At 56.6% G+C, this 20,871-nt stretch overlaps 1 protein-coding gene across 5 annotated transcripts in view; it reads left to right on the forward strand.

Moving 5' to 3' along the window:
- Nucleotides 1-20,871, forward strand: part of LOC136401370 (uncharacterized) — a 371,266-nt gene that overhangs the window by 71,813 nt on the left and 278,582 nt on the right. For 3 of the 5 annotated variants that reach the window (XR_010750507.1, XM_066379496.1, XM_066379497.1), the window contains exon 2: nt 4,085-4,339. Coding sequence is in view for 2 of the 5 variants with exons in the window: in XM_066379496.1 (XP_066235593.1) it covers nt 4,310-4,339 (30 nt within the window). In the remaining 3 variants the exon portion in view is untranslated. Of the gene's footprint in view, nt 1-4,084; nt 4,474-20,871 lie in introns of all 5 variants that reach the window. The other 2 variants (XR_010750509.1, XR_010750508.1) reach the window with 1 other exon arrangement.

Consider the following 20,871-nt stretch of genomic DNA (forward strand, 5'->3'; position numbering starts at 1 on the left):
GTGCTTAGGGGACGCTGGTGTACAGAGGTGCTCTCCTGGAGCGGGGTAGGAAATAGAAGCACCCTGTTCCTCTCTCTTCACTGTGTTTACAACAAGGAGGGTTGGCTGGTGGAAATCTCTGGGTTGGGGGGAAGGTCAAGAAGGAAATGACGTGTTTTGTCTTGATAGCCCAGGAGGCAGAGGAGAGAGACAGACTCAGCCGAGAGAATGCTGCTGCGGGTCGTATTTCCTTGTGGGGCGACTCCATGTGGGGTTGTCACCAAGCCCCAGCGTTTTATTCTTGAAGTCTCCTCCTCCTTGCTTTCCCGGGGCGTGAAGATACTGAGGGTCAGGGAGGCCTGGGAGGTACTGATTCCCAAACCTTGAAGGGAGTTGGTTGCAAAGTCAGTAATATTCTGGCAACATACCTTCACAGGAGAAATATGGGGAAAAAATGCTAACCAGTGTTTTATTGGGGCGACGTGCGTGAATAAAGCACGTCACACACAGCATGTCTGTGCTTAGCTGCTGCCTGGATAGATGGAACATTACCTGCATTTCAGGACCCCCACCTGCCCCCTCCCTGCCACTCAGGATGACCTCGGCCTGACGCCTAACAGTGCATGTCTGGGAATTTAATGTAAATAATATAATACGCGCTCCCTTGTGACTGGCTTCTCTCACTTAAAATGACGTTTGGGACACGTGTTGACGTGTTGTGTGCCATTGTAGGTGATTCCCATTGCTCTGCAGTGTTCCACGGGGTGTGTGCCATTGTAGGTGATTCCCATTGCTCTGCAGTGTTCCACGGGGTGTGTGCCATTGTAGGTGATTCCCATTGCTCTGCAGTGTTCCACGGGGTGTGTGCCATTGTAGGTGATTCCCATTGCTCTGTAGTGTTCCACGGGGTGTGTGCCATTGTAGGTGATTCCCATTGCTCTGCAGTGTTCCACGGGGTGTGTGCCATTGTAGGTGATTCCCATTGCTCTGCAGTGTTCCACGGGGTGTGCGGTTTTAAAACCCGCTCTCCCGTGGGTGCGTGTTCTAGAGGGTCCCAGCGTCTGGCTGTTGGGCGTGCTGCTGCTGTGAACAGGCTAAAAGACATCTTTTTTTTTTTTTAAATGATTTTTTAAAAAGATTTTATTCATTTTATAGAGAGGAGACAAGAGAGGAAGACAGAGAGGGGGAGAGAGAGAGAGAGAGAGAGAGAGAGAGAGAGAAAGGTGGGGAGGAGCAGAAAGCATCAACTCCCATATGTGCCTTGATCAGGCAAGCCCAGGGTTTTGAACCGGTGACCTCAGCGTTCCAGGTCTACGCTTTACCCACTGCGCCACCGCAGGTCAGGCCAAGACACATCTTGTGGTGAACATTCGTGCACACCTCCGAGAGTCTGCACCAAGGACTGGACCTGCCCAGTCACAGGGCGCACACGTGTCAGCTTCTGTGGACAGAGGAGAACCGTTTCCCAGAGGGGTTGTTTGTCTTTCTTCAGAATATCTGTCCTCCCGCTTGTTGGAGAATTCCAGTTCCCCGTTGAAACCAGTCCTTGGTGTTGTCTGTTGTTTTTATTCTGGCCAGTTCGTGACAGAAGAGCAAGTGACCAGGAAGGGACCACACGGCATAGGAAAGGCAGGTGCTCCCGGGAGAGGGTTCCCTCTGGCGATACTGGAGGTCGTGCGCGGTGCCCTGGGTGCAGGCCGTGGGTGCCCATGGCGGGGCTGCCTCCTGGCCCGAGCCTGGGTGCTGGCCTGCCCTCGGTCAGGGACCGCCGTCTGCTGCAGTAATACCCAGCAGAGCGTGTGATGATTCTTCCCCAGGTGACAGCTTTAATGTGCCCGACCCCAACAAAACAAATGTGGCTTCAGACTTGCCCGGGGGCCTCAGTAAATATTTAACAGATGGTGCCCCCCCCCCCCCCCCCCGTTCTCTGCACTGCTCCCCTTTCTGCTGTTAGCAGCCCCCTCCGCGGACCCGACTCCGGTCCCGGCATTCTGGAGTGATGCCGCTCCTGGTGCTGGCTGTTGGAACCGAGCACGGCTACCCAAGCTCTGACCATGTGCCTGGCACCACCCGGGGCTGGCGATTCTTTCACGTGACCGCAGGTAACTGCAGCGGTGTCAGGAAGTGACAGGTAGGTGTGACTCGCCCCATCCTGGGTGAGGAAGCTAAAGGGTAAAGATAGTTGCTCGGAGAAAGGAGTCACATGGCTAGCAGGTTTGGTAGCTGGACTTCAAATGTTAATGTTTTTAACCCCTTCCCTGTCTTTTCCTCTTAGGGCTGATGTGTAGACGCTTAAGCTTCCTTTTGAACTCATCTTTCTCTTGGCTCTAAAAGCTATGGCAGGTGGCTTTACACAGGACAAGGGGAGCCCGCCCTGGTCACTGAAGAATGATTAAAATGGAGAATGGACGCCCTCTGGGATGGTTGCTGTGAGCAGCGGGCCCCTGGAGATGTCCACATCCTAGTCCCTACCCTATGAATGCGTTATCTTACGTGTCAAAAGGAACTTTGCAGAAATGCTTGAGGGTCACGACCTTGAGGTGGAGAGATGATCTTGGATCCTCTGGGTGGGCCTGGGATAATCACATGGGCCCTTAGAAGTAGAGGGAGGCAGAAGGCCTGTTACAGGAGATGTGGCGGTGGAACGGGCCCAGACAGATGTTGCGTTGCTGTATTTGAAGGTGCGAGAAGGAGGCCTGGGCTGGAGCATTGGACAGCGGCCGCTGGAAGCTAGAAAAGGCCAGGTAACCGGGTCTCTCGGCGCCTCCGGATGGAACGGTGAGGCCGACACCTCGAGTTTAGCTCAGTGAGACCGCATGGGCCTGTGGACCTCCGGAACCGTCAGATAATGAATGTGCGCTGTTCTCTGCCACTGAGTCCGCAGCCCATTGTTAACGCTGACGGTTGGAACGGCGGTCAAGCTCATGGGCTTTGGAGCCGGACCACCGGATTCCCACTTCCGTTCTAGCATTTCCTAGCCTGGGGGGACGTGCTTCACGGGTCCGGGCCTCGTGGTCCTCCTCTCTGAGATGGGGATGGGGCAGTCTGACCTGTGGGGGCGTGTGAGGCTGCGTGAGGACTCTGTGTGTGCGAAGTGCCTGGTGTGAGCCGAGGGCGTGGAGTCGGGGCAGGCATCTCTCAGCAGGGTGGCCAGGGGCCCGGTCAGGCATAGGCTTGGCGGACAGACTGGCCCCAGGTTCAGCTCCTCTCTTACTGTTTGGAGTGAGGGGAGTCACAGCGCTCTCATTCCCTCGTCGGGGACGTTGGGGCGGGAGTGCCAGTGTGGTCGGGGTTTGTATCAGGTGGTGGCCAGAGCCCGTGGCAGGTGGAGCTCCAGGCTCTCTGCGAAGGGCAGTTATTGTTATCACTGGGTGGCTGGTGGCTGTTGGGCCTCCAGCCCGAGGCCTGGTGGACCGTTTGTCCTTCGGTTATCTCTGTCACAATTCCAGTGCGCTGGGTCGGGAGGCTGAGTATCCCCACTGAGCTGGCACGGCGCTGGGCACCTCGCAGGCGCTCGGTCGAGGCGGGGTGTGTGAATACAGAAGGGAGCAGGCCCCAGGCCTGCCCTGAAGAACCTCTCCGTGCAGGGCAAGGCTTGGCATCCTGCCAGGGCTTTGTGGCTGTCTTTAAAAAGAAACAAAACAAAGAATGACTTCCTACCAGCTGACCCCAAAGCCCCTCAGCTCACTGCCAGGGCTGGGCTGCAGGGGAGTCCAGGACAGCACGCCAGGCCTGGCCAAGCCGGTCACTCCCTAGGCCGGCCACCCGACCTTTCTGGAACCTTCTCTCCTCACCTTCATCACGGTTGGGCCTCAGCCCCCTCTGCCCTCCCAGGGTGGTTCTGAGGGGCCCGGTGCAGTAGGAAGTTCTCCTCCTGAGTGGTCTGGTGGCCCGGTGGGAGTCAACACTCCACTCCCCTCCCCTGAGGGCCCCCGGTACCCCCGCCTCACCTCTCTTTGGGTGCCAATGCTATCTATAGGGCACTCTTTCTAGAGAGTTCCCTCTGAGTTTACTGGGGACAACGATAAAGAAAGGAGAAGAGCCCCAACTACTGCTCTGTGTTCGTGACTGTAACAAGATTGGTTTTTCTTCTTCCTGTCCCTAGGCCCTGCTCTTCCAACCAGAAAGGAAATGACCTGATACCCCTCCCGATGGCCGTACCTGCCAGCAGTGTGGAGCTTGCTGAACCGTGTGGCAATGGCGTGGACCTCCCGTCGTTCGAACGTGTTCTGAACCGTGTGGATTTACAGTGATACTCGGCTGCCTGTGGAATAATGGAGGCGCTGGTGGAAGGCTTCCCTGGGATTACACACACCCGGCACGCGTCTGGATGCTGAAGGTGGTTTTAAGGAAGGCCCTGGTGAGTGCCTGGTGGATTCCGGCCGCCTGGACGCCTGCGGGGGCCGGAGGACCGCAGCCCCCTGCGCAGGCCGCGCTGTCATCCTGGATGTAGGCTTGGGTCTGTCGAGCAAGCCGCGAGGGCTCCTTAGGAACGTAAGTCCTGCCCGACGTCTCAGGTGCACACCTCTCATGCATGTCTGTCAAGCACCACCTGGGCTTTAGGCGGCTCTGCCCTGGCTGGTGGTAGGAAGGTCACTTGATGTAGTTGGCTCTCAAGAGGAGCCGTGTTTCATGAGCTCACTCTGGGTGTCTGGCTCAGGGCTGGTGCTTGGGGGAGACCTGTGGAGATAGGAAGGTGCTTCCTGGGAGCCTTTGCTGACATGTGTCATCGTACCTGTCACCTTCACTGAGGTTCCTGGGTTTTGTGCCCGTCTCCATCTAACAGACTGTAAGTGCCTGAGGGCCGTGGCCTCGTCCACGTGGCTCCGTGTCTCTAAGACATAGCATAGTGCCCGGCATATCGTGTCTCCTGCTGCAGGAAGGGCGGATTAAGACGTGATCATTAACGAAGTAAGATATTGGAGAACAAATGGGGAATGTAGGGCTAGGGGGCCGTTTCCTGGCTCTGTGCTTAGAAACAGAGTCGGATGGCAGCGGGGTCTCTGGGGCCGGAAGGCCCTGGGTTTGCATCTCTAACTGTACCTACTGTGTGACTCTGCATCTCTGACTGTACCTGCTGTTTGACTCTGCATCTCTAACTGTACCTACTGTGTGACTCTGCATCTCTAACTGTACCTACTGTGTGACTGCATCTCTAACTGTACCTACTGTGTGACTCTGCATCTCAGACTGTACCTGCTGTGTGACTGCATCTCTAACTGTACCTACTGTGTGACTCTGCATCTCTAACTGTACCTGCTGTGTGACTCTGCATCTCTAACTGTACCTGCTGTGTGACTCTGCATCTCTAACTGTACCTACTGTGTGACTCTGCATCTCTGACTGTACCTGCTGTGTGACTCTGCATCTCTAACCGTACCTGCTGTGTGACTGCATCTCTAACTGTACCTGCTGTGTGACTCTGCATCTCTAACTGTACCTGCTGTGTGACTCTGCATCTCTAACTGTACCTGCTGTGTGACTCTGCATCTCTGACTGTACCTGCTGTGTGACTGCATCTCTAACTGTACCTACTGTGTGACTCTGCATCTCTAACTGTACCTACTGTGTGACTCTGCATCTCTAACTGTACCTGCTGTGTGACTCTGCATCTCTAACTGTACCTGCTGTGTGACTCTGCATCTCTAACTGTACCTGCTGTGTGACTCTGCATCTCTAACTGTACTTGCTGTGTGACTGCATCTCTAACTGTACCTGCTGTGTGACTCTGCATCTCTGACTGTACCTGCTGTGTGACTCTGCATCTCTGACTGTACCTGCTGTGTGACTCTGCATCTCTAACTGTACCTACTGTGTGACTCTGCATCTCTAACTGTACCTGCTGTGTGACTCTGCATCTCTAACTGTACCTGCTGTGTGACTCTGCATCTCTGACTGTACCTGCTGTGTGACTCTGCATCTCTGACTGTACCTGCTGTGTGACTCTGCATCTCTAACTGTACCTGCTGTCTGACTCTGCATCTCTAACTGTACCTACTGTGTGACTGCATCTCTAACTGTACCTGCTGTGTGACTCTGCATCTCTGACTGTACCTGCTGTGTGACTCTGCATCTCTAACTGTACCTACTGTGTGACTCTGCATCTCTAACTGTACCTACTGTGTGACTCTGCATCTCTAACTGTACCTGCTGTGTGACTCTGCATCTCTAACTGTACCTGCTGTGTGACTCTGCATCTCTAACTGTACCTGCTGTGTGACTCTGCATCTCTAACTGTACTTGCTGTGTGACTGCATCTCTAACTGTACCTGCTGTGTGACTCTGCATCTCTGACTGTACCTGCTGTGTGACTCTGCATCTCTGACTGTACCTGCTGTGTGACTCTGCATCTCTAACTGTACCTACTGTGTGACTCTGCATCTCTAACTGTACCTGCTGTGTGACTCTGCATCTCTAACTGTACCTGCTGTGTGACTCTGCATCTCTGACTGTACCTGCTGTGTGACTCTGCATCTCTGACTGTACCTGCTGTGTGACTCTGCATCTCTAACTGTACCTGCTGTCTGACTCTGCATCTCTAACTGTACCTACTGTGTGACTGCATCTCTAACTGTACCTGCTGTGTGACTCTGCATCTCTGACTGTACCTGCTGTGTGACTCTGCATCTCTAACTACCTGCTGTGTGACTCTGCATCTCTAACTGTACCTGCTGTGTGACTCTGCATCTCTGACTGTACCTGCTGTGTGACTGCATCTCTAACTGTACCTACTGTGTGACTCTGCATCTCTAACTGTACCTGCTGTGTGACTCTGCATCTCTAACTGTACCTGCTGTGTGACTCTGCATCTCTAACTGTACCTACTGTGTGACTCTGCATCTCTGTACCTGCTGTGTGACTCTGCATCTCTGACTGTACCTACTGTGTGACTCTGCATCTCTAACTGTACCTGCTGTGTGACTGCATCTCTAACTGTACCTACTGTGTGACTCTGCATCTCTGACTGTACCTGCTGTGTGACTCTGCATCTCTGACTGTACCTGCTGTGTGACTCTGCATCTCTAACTGTACCTACTGTGTGACTCTGCATCTCTAACTGTACCTGCTGTGTGACTCTGCATCTCTAACTGTACCTACTGTGTGACTCTGCATCTCTAACTGTACCTGCTGTGTGACTCTGCATCTCTAACTGTACTTGCTGTGTGACTCTGTATCTCTGACTGTACCTGCTGTGTGACTCTGTATCTCTGACTGTACCTACTGTGTGACTCTGCATCTCTGACTGTACCTACTGTGTGACTCTGCATCTCTAACTGTACCTCCTGTGTGACTCTGCATCTCTAACTGTACCTGCTGTGTGACTCTGCATCTCTGTATCTCTAACTGTACCTGCTGTGTGACTCTGCATCTCTGACTGTACCTGCTGTGTGACTGCATCTCTAACTGTACCTGCTGTGTGACTCTGCATCTCTAACTGTACCTGCTGTGTGACTCTGGGCAGGTGACGGCTGACGCCTGGCCCTGCTCTGTTCAGTAGGAGTGAAGCAATGTCACGCTTCCCAAGACTGGCATCAAGGGTCACGGCACAGAGGCCGACGTGCTGACCGCCAGCCTCATGCCTGGTTCGCAGCAGACCCTGGGCACCTGGGCGGGCTCCCTGTTGCTTGGGGGAAGGCTTCTGGGGAGAGGGTGTCGCTGGGGCCTTGAAAGTCTTTCAGAGCAGAGCCAGGTGGGTGTGCTGGACTCTGGACTGAGCACTGCCGGTTGGCACGGACAGGTCATCAAAGGTCACAGTCCCTGGAGCCCGGTGGGAAGGCTGTGTGGCCGGGCTGCAGCAGGTGAGGGAGGGCACAGCTAGACTTGGACTTGGCCACAAAGCCTATGGCGGTCCTTCAGTTGACACGCAGGAGGACTGACCCCCGTGTCCTGACTTGGCTGCTGTGAGGTTGGTGGCTCCCAGGGATGTTGCCTCAGCATTGGGTTGCCCAGAGGAGAGTGGCAGCTCAAACAGCTAGTGTCCTGAGTGCCCAGGTCACCTGGGGCCACCTGGCACTTGGCTGTCAAGACTGCACTTGGGGCAGGGCCTGGACTTTGATTTTGATTGGGTTCCCAGTTCCGCTCATGCCTGGTGGCACCTGTCAGAGGGCCTTTCCCTGGAAATAACAGCTCTCTGTTTGTTCGGCACTGTTTGGTTCACAGCTTCTGGCTGTGGGCTGGTATTATGTTCACTGACACAGGCGTTTCTCTTTTTCCCACGCTAGAGAACCATCTTCTGAGTTCAGGAAACGAGTTTATCTTGCTCATAGGCTAAACACACAGTAGGCGGCGTATTTATCGCATCATGGTTAATCAGATCAGATGGTAAACCCTACTGGCTTCCTTTCAGGTTTCCCTGGACAGGACACACAAAAGGGAAACACTTGCCCTTTGAGTGTGTGTAGAACTTAATAGCTGTCAGGTGAGTGGGCAGTGGGTGCCTGTTTGACAGCTGAGAACTTGGAGGCTTCGGGAGGTCCTATAACTTCCCTGAGGCTATTTATCTAAGACAAGGCAGAGCAGGAAGCGGGATGGGTGTGTGTGTGTGTGTGTGTGTGTGTTTGTGCGCTGCCAGCAGTGGGATGCTCTTGGGGGTCCTTGGAACTGGGTGCCCTCTTTGTCGCCCCGGAGACACAGACTTTTCATAAGACCGCTCAGGCACCCACTGTGTGAAGGAGGCAGGCACCATGCTGGGCCCTGGGGTGCAGTGAGGCTGGCTTCCCAGTCCAGCCCCTGGAGGCTCCTGTCCTCAGGGTGCCTGTGCCCTTGAGTGAGTGCTGACCTGCAGCCCAGAGCGATGGGTGCTGTGCGCGCAGCACGGTGGCCAGTGGCCAAGCAGGGCAGAGGGAGGAGTCACCCAGGGAGGGGCTGTTGCAGGTGGGGGAAGGTGGGGACCCCCGGGAGATTTCAGGAGGCTCGCAGTGGTGGGCAGATCTGTCCTGGGGTCGGGACGGGCTCCGCTAGAAAAGTGAGTGGGGGACACCGAGGCCAGCACTGCCCCTCTGCTTCTGCCTTCGCAGGGCTCTGACACCTCTTCCTGCCTCTCCCCCCACCCCCACCCCCAACCCCACCCCCACCCCCATCCCCTGCTGGCTGCACCCTCACTTATCACACGGCCCGCAGCCCTGGATTTTTCTCCTGTTATCGGTCGCTCCCGAGAACAACCCCATTGTGGTGGTCCTGGTTATCTCCTGCTCCTCCCAGGAGGGCGAGGGTGGGCTTGGGTAGTAGCAGACACGGAATGGCCGCAACGAGAAAGGAGACTCCCGCTGCCCCTCCTTTCTGGCTGCCCTGAGCGCCTGCCCGTGCCTGCGAGGGTGCTCCTTGTGGGTGGACAGTGATGGACAAATAATCACCGTGTATTAAGCCGATCGCTGTGCTAGGCACGCGGCACACAGTATTCTCCAGGCCCAGAGCACACCTGGCGGGGGGAGAGGGGTAGGGCTGCATTATTAGGGTCTTTCTTTTCAGTGCTGATGTAACTGGACCACAGAGAGGAAAAGCAGGTCTCCCCGGGTACACACAGTCAGCATTTGAAAATAGTTCTTTCTGATTCCAAAGCCCCTAGGCCACTTTAACTCCCCTCTTGGTGCCCCCTGGGTCGTGTGACCTCGGGCAGATTGGAGATTCCTTCTCTGGGCCTTTCTACCCTCATTGGTAGGGAAACTGTCTACTTTTTTTCTCTAAGCTAGGACACCTGGGTCACTTCTTACAGGAGCATTGTAACGTGACTGTGGGACGCAGTTACTGGGAGAGGGTGGTCTTTGGAGCAAAAAACCTTGCTGCGCACTGGAGACCGCTGGCCAAGCAGGAGCGGGAGGGCGAAGGCCGACAGGTCGGTGTGCAGGCCTGCTCCTCTGCGCTCTAGAGATGAGCTTGGACATCTTCTGCACCTCTGAACCTGTTCCTTCATCTATAAGGGGGTGGGGCACAGCCACCTTGTCAGGTTGGAAGGTTGACCAGGCCCATTCCGGCCATTCATAAACTCCGGCCATTAAGCACCCCCCCCCCCCAGCTGTCATTGAGAACCCCGACCTCCAAATCCATCCTGGAGAAACTGAGTCCAAAGCACTTCTCTCTTGGTGGCCCTGTGCAGACCCCAGGGGCCCCAGGTACAGGTTCTAAACTTCTCTGAGCTCCACTTTCTTCGTCTACAAAGTCGGCTCCACAGCACTGCTGCGTCTCTGGTTGTTACTTGTTACCTCATTGTGGCCAGCGACTGTTTGCTCTCTGTTAGTTCCTCCCCACGGGGACCCTGTGGCTGCCAGTTTGGTGGCAGCTGGCCTCCTCCCTCCGTCCCTCCCTCACCTGAGAAAGCCATGTCCTGGCTTTTCCACGGGGACCCCGTGGCTGCCGGTTTGGTGGCAGCTGGCCTCCTCCCTCCGCCCCCCCCTCACCCGAGAAAGCCATGTCCTGGCTTTTCCACGGGGACCCTGTGGGTGTGAGGATCGCAGCCCCCTCCTCCGGGCTGAGTGCTGAGTGTCAGAAGTCTCGAGAAAACACTGCCCCGTGGAATTCCAAAGTTAATGAAGGGAGCAGGTTCCCGGACGGTCTCTGTGTGACCTCCTCCCCTCCTCCAAGCCCCGGGCACCTTGAGTGAGTTTGGAGGCTGTGGAAAGTTTATAGTGATTGAACACAGACTTCTGTTGGCAGTGGGGGACGTTACAGTGGCTTTGGCCACAGAAGCCTGGGCCAGGGTGGGTGAGTGTGAGTCTCTTCCCTAAGCTGCCTGGTTAACCAGAGAAAGGCACTGGGAACAGCGCAGGTGGACAGGGCAGGCCATCGTGGGAGAAGGAGCTTGTGTATGAAACCCGCTGGCTGTCCAAAGGAGAGGCATAGTAAGGGGCTGTGTGAGAGGTTTGAAAGAAGACCCAGTTTCCTGAAACAAAAGAAACAAAAAGGAAACTCTCTTCTCTCATTATTCTAACCTTTAGGCTCCAAGAGGCTATTCACTTAGGGCGAGTGGGGTCAGGTCAAGAGAAGAGGCCGGTGGTGAGGGATACGGGTTCAAGACGTATTCTCCGTTGGGGGCTCGTAGACCCTTCCTGGAGAAGGTCCTTGTGCGTGTGCGTTTCCGTCTGTCCTGGTTCTCCCGCACCTGTCTCCTCCCTGCGAGGTGGATGGTTTCCCATGAGGGGGGCGGGCAGGCTGTCCCCTTTCTTTGTCTTGTCGACGTCATTTTGCAGGGCAGTGGCTGGAGCTAGGGGTCTTTCCCTCCCCTCTATCTGCCACCATCTATGTTACTCATTCTACAGGGTGGGTGTTCTAGGGAGAGGGGTCGACTCCCCCGATTCCAGGAACTGCCCTGACCTGACCCCCTCATCCCCTTCCCTGGAGGCTTATCTGGCTCCCACCAAAGAGCAGCTGCTGGTGGTGAGGTTTCTGAGTCACCGAGAAGTTCTGGACTGGGCTTCGCGGAGGCGATGATATGAACAAACAAACATTAGCCAGGACTGGCTCCCAGCCTCCAGCTCGCTGGGGGCCCCGGAAACTTCTTGTTGCATATTCAGAGGATGCGTGCATTCTTCATAAAAAAAAGTTTTCCTGATGGAGAAATATTCCAGAGAGGTGTTGGGGTAGGTTAGCAACTCTGGACCGTTTTAAGTCCCAGGGTGTCCTGGCTGTGTGACCTTAGAATGCTTGGGCCTTTATTGACTCTTCAGTGAAGCCAGGATTTTTTTTTTAATTTATTTATTTTTTTCTTTACAGAGACAGAGAGAGAGAGAGAGAGAGAGAGAGAGTCAGTCAGAGAGAGGGATAGACAGGGACATACAGACAGGAATGGAGAGATGAGAAGCATCAATTATTAGTTTTTCATTGCGTGTTGCAACACCTTAGTTGTTCATTGATTGCTTTCTCATATTTGTCTTGACCACCGGCCTTCAGCAGGCTGAGTAGCCCCTTGCTTGACCCAGCGACCTTGGGCTCAAGCTGGTGAGCTTTTTGCTCAAACGAGATGAGCCTGCGCTCAAGCTGGTGACCTCGGGGTCTCAAACCTGGGTCTTCCGCATCCCAGTCCGACGCTCTATCCACTGCGCCACCGCCTGGTCAGGCATGAAGCCAGGATTTTAATGACAATGAATTGACCAGAGATGTGAGACCTGGCTGGTTATCAGCCCCTGTCTCTGAACTTGACACATAGTAACCCTGGATGTAAGGCAGATCTGCCAGTCATTTTGTGACTTGTGTTTTCCAGCGGTGGGCTCAGCCCAGGCAGTTGTTGGGGCTTCTCAGGCCCCGGGTCGTCTTTCAGCGAGGTGGCAGGCCTTGCCTTGTGTTCCTCACATGCTTGTCAAGAGGAGCAAATGAGTCACCCCTGGGAAAGTGCCCGAGAGCTGGACTGTGCCGCTGGCCAGAGCCAGGCGGGATGGCCGAGGCTGGGTTCTCGCGGGGGAGTGTGGTGGTGTGGTGGTGTGGTGGTGGAGGTGACAGGATCCGGCACTGTCCTCAGGGCAAGGCCAGGCAGCAGGGGGCTGCTGAGCTATACCTCCCGCTGCCGTGGTGGAGCGCTGGACAGTCTGAATGTCCCCCGCTCTCTGCTTCCCTCTGTTCTTCAGAAGGACTTGCTGGACTCGAGCACCTAGGGTCAAGTTTTGGGGGTCATTTCTTTTTTCTTTTTAAGTTAAATTATTGATTTTAAAGAAAGGAAGGGAGAGACAGGAGCATCTATCTGTTTCTGTATGTGCCCTGACGGGGGATTGAACCGGCAACCTCTGCGTGCAGGATGATGCTCTAATCGGCTGCTCTCTCCTGTCAGGGCCTGGGGTCTTTCCTTTGCATAATGGGAGTTGTCCAGACCAGAAACAGAAAGCAAGAAGCCACAAAGGGTCATTGCACCCTTGTCTCCGCCCTCAGGACGAACACATGTTAGGGGATGTGGCATGCTGGCTTTGCATCATTGCTTCTGAAGAAATTAAATTAAAAAAGAGAGAGGTAAAGGGAAGTCCGCCGCCCGATTCCTTCTTACAGAAGAGCTGCTCTCCTGGACGCGGGCCCTGATAGGACACATTCTCCCAATTTTGTTACAGGTCTGTCTGGAGACCACTTGTAGCCCTGTTTTGTGTGTTTAAAAGTTCTTCCGGTGGTGTCATAGTGCAGGTGTGTGGTGACTGCAGCCGGCTCTGCCCACTGTATTGTTTGGGGCCTGATGGATTTTGGGTTGTTTTTAGGTGCCTGCTGTTGTACATGGCGCCAGGGTGGGCATCCTTGCACAGGTGTCCAGGGGCACGTATGGGTGTCGCTGGGGCCACACAGCGCAGGCACTGCTGTCTGGCTGGAGGGATCTGGGTACTGGGGCGTCTCTCTGCGAGCCCGTGAACTTGCAGGCAGGGGTATGATGCTGGCTGCTGTAGCCCTAGGCTGGGTGGGCAGTGCTGGGCCCCAATCTCCACTCATTACCCGCTGGATGGGGTGAGATGATTGGGGTGAAGCTGAGGCAAACCCCAAGGGCAGGACCAGAGTCGGGGAGCAGAAGGAGCTCGCCAGGGCGGCCCTCTGCTGGAGCAGCCCTAGGTCAGCGGACAGAGAAGCAGCCGTGGGGGGGGGGGGTGCGGGCAATGGATGCCGAAGGGACAGCCGTGAAGGGGCCAACAGACGTGTCTGAGCCTGGATGGGTGGCTGTCCCCGGGCTGGACGTGCAGGTCCCAGACACCATGGCTGGGAGCCACATGGGAGCGGTAGGAGGCCGACGGTGCGGTGTGCGGAGTGAGGAGCACGTATAGGAGGAGGAGCCGGGCTGTGCGGCGTGCGGGGAGCGAGGGGCACCTGTAGGCGGGGCCAGGCGGTGGGGTGTGCGGAGCCAGGGGCACGTGGAGGAGGGGGGCTCCCTACCCCCCCATGTGCCACGTGCGGAGTGAGGGGCACGTGGAGGAGGGGGGCTCCCTACCCCCCCATGTGCCACGTGCGGAGTGAGGGGCACGTGGAGGAGGGGGCTCCCTACCCCCCCATGTGCCACGTGCGGAGTGAGGGGCACGTGGAGGAGGGGGGCTCCCTACCCCCCCATGTGCCACGTGTGGAGTGAGGGGCACGTGGAGGAGGGGGCCTCCCTACCCCCCCATGTGCCACGTGCGGAGTGAGGGGCACGTGGAGGAGGGGGGCTTCCTACCCCCCCATGTGCCATGTGCGGAGTGAGGGGCACGTGGAGGAGGGGGGGCAGGGCGTCCTGGGGAGCGAGGGGCACGTAGAGGATGGAGGGGTGGTGCGGCGTGCGGAATGAATGGCACGTGGAGGATGGGGGGCGGTGGGGCCGGGCCGTGCGGTGTGGGGATCGAGGGGCCCATGGAGGAGGCTCCGGGCGGTGCCGCGTGGGGATCGAGGGGCCCATGGAGGTGGGGCCTGGCGGTGCCGCGTGGGGATCGAGGGGCCCATGGAGGAGGCTCCGGGCTGTGCCGCGTGGGGATCGAGGGGCCCATGGAGGAGGCTCTGGGCGGTGCCGCGTGGGGATCGAGGGGCCCATGGAGGCGGGGCCTGGCGGTGCTGCGTGCCGAGAGGCACGTGGAGGAGGGGCTGGGCGGTGTGGAGAGTGGGGAGCACGTGGACGATGGGGGGCTGGGCTGAGAGCCTGGGGCTGAAGTGGAACCCCCCCCACCCCACTCTTCCCCAGCGTGGGGGTTGGAGAGTCACCGTGACCACTGTCGGAGCCCGTCTCAGCCAGGACAGCGGTTTCCAGCAAAGCCCGCCGCTGGGGAAGCTCAGGGTGAAGCCGGAGCGTGGCCGGCGGCAGCGGGGCTGTTGGTGGCCGGGCTGCCGTGGAGCGTGTCCTGGAAGGAAGATCCGTGCAGTGGAAAAGCTGAGAAGGGCAGGAGATCGAGAGAGGATTAACTGAACATAAATTGGAGAGTTATCTTTTTGAAAAAAAACGACTAGAAATGGAGAATTTGGGCTTGGTAACGGGAAAGAAATTTTATTTATACTATACAATGGTCTCTTCTTAAGTTTTTTTTTTTTTTTTTCCCCCTTTCCCTCATGATAAACCTAATACGAGGTCTTTGGAGAAAATTTAGAATGTATAGAATTGGCTGTCTAGCATGTTCAAAAAAAGCCCCATAACCCTCCACGGAGGGGCAGCCCCCAGAACCCTCTGTAAAAATAACTTCTATGACTAGGATGACCGACCCAGCCTGGGGGCTCTGGGGCTTGACTAGTTCTGGCTCTGAAAGTCCCAGCTCCTGGACAGACCACTGTGGTTGTCACCTTACCTGTGAGACCGAGTCTACCTCTGGGGGCCGAGCATCATGACAGACCCTAAAGCGCTGTCAGGAGTCGTGTGTGTGTGTGTGTGTGTGTGTGTGTGTCTGCGGCTGCGAGCCCGACGTGTATGGGTCTGCAGGCCGTGGAAGTGGCTGCTGGGCGGGTGCCGTTTTATGTCCTCGAGGAGCCGAGAGGTGCCGTTTTATGTCCCCGAGGAGCCGAGAGCTTGCCTTGGTTATGGAGTAGGGACCAGGCAAGTACAGAGTTTGGCCAGTACTTCTCGTAGCTGCACCGTGGAGATCTGAGGGTTTCTTTTCGCTGGTGGGTTATCTGGTTTTGCGGCTGGGGCTGGGAGAGAGCTTGGTCCAAATGCTGTTCGGCAGTAGCCAGTAAGCCAGGAACACGCCCCCTCCCAAATGCAACACTGGGACCCCCGAATGGTGTGACTGTGTCTGTGGGCAGCTCACTGTGTCAGGGTGATGGTGGTGATGTCAGCAGCCGTCCTTCTGAGCTTGTGTTCCTCTATGGTGTTATGGGACCCTACAAGCACCCGTGAGTAGCCAGTGCCTGATAGAATAACCCCATCTTCCAGGCAGCACAAGGTAGCCCCCCAGGAGGGGTGGAGGGGAGGGCAGCTCACGCTCATCAGATGCTGAGCACACGTGTCCCTCACCAGCTTTGACGTCTCAGGCGTGGCCTTCTGCCCCCGTTTCACCTTCTGGAGACTGAGGCCAGTGAGGAGGAAGGCGTTTGGCCCTGTGAGCGCTGTGGCGGGTAGGAGCAGCTATATGATGCTTGGTGCTCAGCGCAGGATTAATCTAGTTTCCCAGTTCTAAATGGATTAAGAACTAACAGGGATGACATTCAGTCAAGCCCATGGCCCTTCTGAGCCTGGATCCCCATGTTCATGATGTGGGCCCAGGGCAGCGTGAGTTTGGGGCCTTGCATCCACTTCCCTTGGGCCGGGCAGAGTGAGGCCGGCCTGTGTTTCGTGGGTATGCAGGGTCCTGGCCGAGCAAGGTCCTCTGGGTGCCCGTATCTGGGGACTTCCGTAGGGAGCAGCTTATCCTCCTCCCTTGCCCAGGCTACGCTCACAAGCGCGCAGGTAGGAATCGGACCAGCTTCTGCCTGGAGCGTGATCACGTCCTGCTGTTGCAGGGGACACCTGCTGGGAGTAAGTCTTGATCCTGCTCCCCTTACTGGTCGCTTTGCTTACTTCTTGCAATGCTGTATGAGGCTTTTACACTCGGTTGAGTCTCCAGCTGATGTTTGTGGAGCGCCTACTGAGTGCAGGGCACTGCGCTCGGGAACCGGGGACCCGTGGGTTCGTTTTATATGCGTTTGCTCTCTCTGGTCCTTCTCATGGCTCTGCCCTGTGTAATCGCCGTAGCAACCCAGCGAGGTTGCTGGCTGGCTTTTGTCGGCGTTTCTGAGGTTTCTGAGGTGAGGAAATCAGGTCAGGGGGTTTGCCTGACATCACCATCTCCGTCTTGCCTGCCCCTTCATATGCAACACAGAGCGTATGAGGCCTGGGTCTAATCCTGGCTCTGCCGTTGTTAGTTGTGTGGCCTTGGGCAAGTTGTCTAACTTCTCTTGACCTCAGTTTCCTCATCTTTAAAATGGGGTCATCATAACCCTTCTATCGCCGTTAAATATTTGTGTCTTTCGCACATTCATATGTTGAAGCCCCAAACACAGTGGTGTTTGGAGGTGGGGCCTTCGGGCGGTAATTAGGTCAGATGTGGTCATGAGAGTGGGCCGCCTGTGGGGTGGAGTTAGTGTCCCCGCACAGAGGAAGACAGAGCGCTTGCATGCGTGCACACCGAGGGAAGGTCTGGAGCTCGCCGTGCGGAGGCCGCCGTGCCCAGCCAGGAGGCAGGCCCTCCCCGAGAACAGGCGCCACGGGCACCCTGGCCTGCACGGCCCGTGAGAAACAAACGTCTCTGTTTGCAACCAGCGTCTCCAGTATCTGGTTACAGCAGACGGAGACAGCTTCCGTGCCAGAAGGTTTTGAGGTTTAAATGAGATAATCGAGTGAAGCGTTTAGCTCAGCACCCAGCACACACCGAGGGTTCGATGGAGCCCGGCCGTTGTGCTGGCCACCCCTTTGTCAGCGACTTGCTGACGGACGGCCACACGGTCAGTTTTTTGCAGCTCTCGGGATGGGCTGGGCCCCATTCCCATCCCCACTGTCATAGTCATGGACGGACCCAATGGGTTTGGCCATTCCTGCCAAGGGCTTGAGAGCAAGACAAGAAGAAAAAATGCTGGCTGCTGCTTGCAGGGCTAATTAAGCCATTCCTGGGGTTTCCTTCGCTCTCTAGTTAGCACCAAAATAAATGCCTCCAATGGCTCTGAGGTTTCCAGCTGACATAGCGTTCTGAATTCAGACAGCGCTGGCATTTCTCATCTTCCTGAGAATGATAAGTGGTTAGATAGCAACAGAGATACCGTGAAAGGGAAGTTCAGGGGAAACTCAGTCTCAGCTGAACTGATCCGCCACCACTGGTGTGATGAGTGGGGTGACAAGTGGCTGTAGGACACTTCTGATGTCCTGTGCTCTCAGGTGTTGGGAAGAGAGAGGCAGGGTGGAGGTGGGGAGGGGGGTTTTGTTCTGCCTGGACAAGCCGGACTTTCTAGATCAGCGGTTCTCAACCTGTGGGTCGCGACCCCGGCAGGGGTCGAACGACCAAAACACAGGGGTCGCCTAAAGCCATCAGAAAATACATATTTATTATACAATACATGGCTTTAGGCGACCCCTGTGTTTTGGTCGTTGGACCCCCTCTGGGGTCGTGACCCACAGGTTGAGAACTGCTGTTCTAGAAGCTTCCGCGGCTTGCTGGAGACCTGTTCCCATCCACTCAGCGGATGTTACGGTCCGGGGTGCAGTGTCATGGAGGGCATTGCTGTGTAGGCGCCGATGGCACGGCGCTTGCGTATTTATTTCTCTTTATTGAAGGCCAGCCGCATGCCAAAGTAAGTAATCCTTCCAGCCACCCCAGGAGGTCAGTGCTCTCTGACTCCCACCTTACAGGTGTGAACAAGAAGGCCCAGCTAGGAAAGTCTAGGCTAGGATCCCAGGCTTCCCCGGGACTCCTGACCACGTTCCCCAGGTTGCCGGGTCCCTACCCCAGAACTGTCAAACCCCACAGCACTTAATGCCAGGAGTCCCCCAGCCCCAGAGGGACGGAGGGGGGTGTACGGAGGTCTGATCTCTGAGCCTGATGGAAGTGACACTAGCCTGCCACGTTGACAGTCCCCGTTCCCCTGCAGTGTCTCCGGCAGTCATAACCTGATGGCCAGCCCAGTGCGGGGTGGCAGGTCTGTTGGCTGGCTGGGTGCATGTTGGTCTGGGAGCCAGGCAGGCAGGACCGGCGGGAAGGAAAACCCAGATATCCACAGATCAGACCGTACTCTGTCGTGGACAGATTCCTGGATTAGCACCCGGTGACTGAGAGGGCCAGAGTCGGGTCAGGGAGCCTGGGCTGAAGAAAGATAATGTGGAACCTTTCTGTTTTTCCACGAAGTCCTCACCCTTTTGAAAGACCCTGTTGGCTAAGTCATCACCCTGGCGATGGTGGATTTTGGCTTTTCCAAGCCAAAGACTTAGGCAGAGTGTGAGGAGGGGGCGGGGTCAGAGGGGCTGTAGCTGAGGGACCGGAGGAGGCCAGGGCAGGAGTGCCCAGTCGGCTCCTTCCCGATGGAGTTCCTCTCCCGGCGATCGCGAGCGGGGCTGATGCACGGGGCTCCGGGGCCTCCCTCCCTGGAGCTGGTTCCTGTGCCTTCCCGAGACTGAGGAGGAAATTCCATCTTACTTAGGCTGTGGCCACACATCCTTCATGCCATTCTCTGCCTTGATTTTGTGGCTGCGTCATCTTTTTGGAATTTGCCTATTTTTGTTTTCTATTTTTTTTTATTTGTTCTGGGCACTGTTTTGAGGTGACCTGTTGGTACGACTCCACGGAATACCCCAAATCTCCGTCTCCCACACAGTCGTTTGCGGGGCCCGGGCTTCATATTGGCACAATGGTGGGCGGTTTGGAGCACTGGTCCTTGTCACTTGTGCACACCCTTGCACCCGTCCATCCTTTAGGGCTCCGTGCTCAGCTCCTGACCTGTGGTGGGACCGCTGGTTTAAAATTCCCACTGTCTGGACCCTTGAGAAGGATCTCAGAACTGCTGGCTTCCTGGCTGGCCTCGAGGGTGCTGATGGAAAATGCCTTGTGCTGTGGGTGGCGGAGCCATGGGTGTCTGGGCGAGTGGAGGAGTCGGGCCCCTGTGACAAGGAGGAGATGCACTCCAGCATCACCAGCGTGGACGGGGCTGAGAGGAGAGGGGGAGACGGACAGGGAAGGGGAGAGGGGAGCCGTGCTTGCTTGTAGCAGCTCTGCAGTTGAAGAGGATTCTGGGAAGAGATGGGGATGTGAGCGTTACTCCAGCCTCCCACCGTTCCCCAGCCCCAGGCCTGTGCCTGGAGAGCCTGGAGCAGGCTGGACTGGCCACCCATCTCCTTCCGTCTGCTCGAACCCACCCAGGGGCGCAGAGGAGGCTGGGCAGCAGGACAGGACAGGACTCCCTGCACAGGGAGACCTCCTCTCCTTGTTCCCAGCCTCTGCCCGCTCCCGTGGTAACTGCCCCTCTTGGTGACAGCCACGTTCCTCTGTTGCAGAAGTTGCTCAGGTGGGCCTGTCCTCCGTGGTGTGGTTCCATGTCCTCCGTGGTGTGGTTCCAGTGCATCGGTGTGGGCAGCTCTCTGGAAGGGCAGCGGCCAGAGGGCCCCTGAGAGCATTTCTCTGGCCTGCACAGCACAGCCACGTGGCCACCGCTCCCGTTCCCGGCGCTGACCCTGCTGCCTGGCACAGGCTCCAGGCAGCCCTGCCACCGAGAGTCACCCAGACGGGACCACAGCTGCCTGGAACAGGTACCTGTGCACCAGGTGGTATGTGGGCCTCCTTAGTTCTTGCCCACTGCATCCCCTGTGCTCGTTCCACAGAGGGGGAAACTGAGGCCCAGGGAGGTTGAGGAACACAGAACTAGAGCCTGACGCCAGCTGCACCTGTGGCATGCCTGTCCCGCCCAGGGAAGTTGAGCTGCGGTGCTGTGCCCAGCGGTCAGTGTGGTGACCGCTGTCCTGTCCCCCACAGGCCTCAGACTCCTCTTATCTCAGGCAAAGGCAGAAAGAGTGCTGTCCTGTCCATTAACTGCTGTAACTGAACCTCACTGCAGGGTTTCGGGCGGTGCTGGCTTCCTGATGGATAAGAAAGGGGCGCGGCTCCGTGCTGGACATTGGCGGGTGGGGAGGGGCGGGGCATGCGGGCTTCTCGGGGAGACTGGATTTGAGCGCCCCTAGTTAGGGGAGCCTTGGGCTGTGTCCTCACTTCCTCGAGAGGACCCTCCGGTTCCGTAGTGAAATTCTGTGACCCACAGTCAGAGCGTTTGGAGCATGGACAGCTCGGGGGGAGGGGTTGTTTGTTTTGCTGAAGGTATAAGACCGTGTTTGAACACTGCCCAGGCGTCTTCTAAGTGGTTGGCATGTGTTAAGTCAAGTAATTTTCACAACTTCTCTGCCTCTGAGAGGTACTGTCAGCACTGCTCCCATTGCACAGGCGGGGAAGCCGAGGCTCGGGGGAGTTAAGTAATCTGCCAAAGACCCTGCAGCCAGTAAGTGGCCGAGACAGGATTTGAACCCTGGGAGAGGCTGTA

Source organism: Saccopteryx leptura, chromosome 3 (assembly GCF_036850995.1).
Source record: "Saccopteryx leptura isolate mSacLep1 chromosome 3, mSacLep1_pri_phased_curated, whole genome shotgun sequence".
NCBI classification, from domain to species: domain Eukaryota; kingdom Metazoa; phylum Chordata; class Mammalia; order Chiroptera; family Emballonuridae; genus Saccopteryx; species Saccopteryx leptura.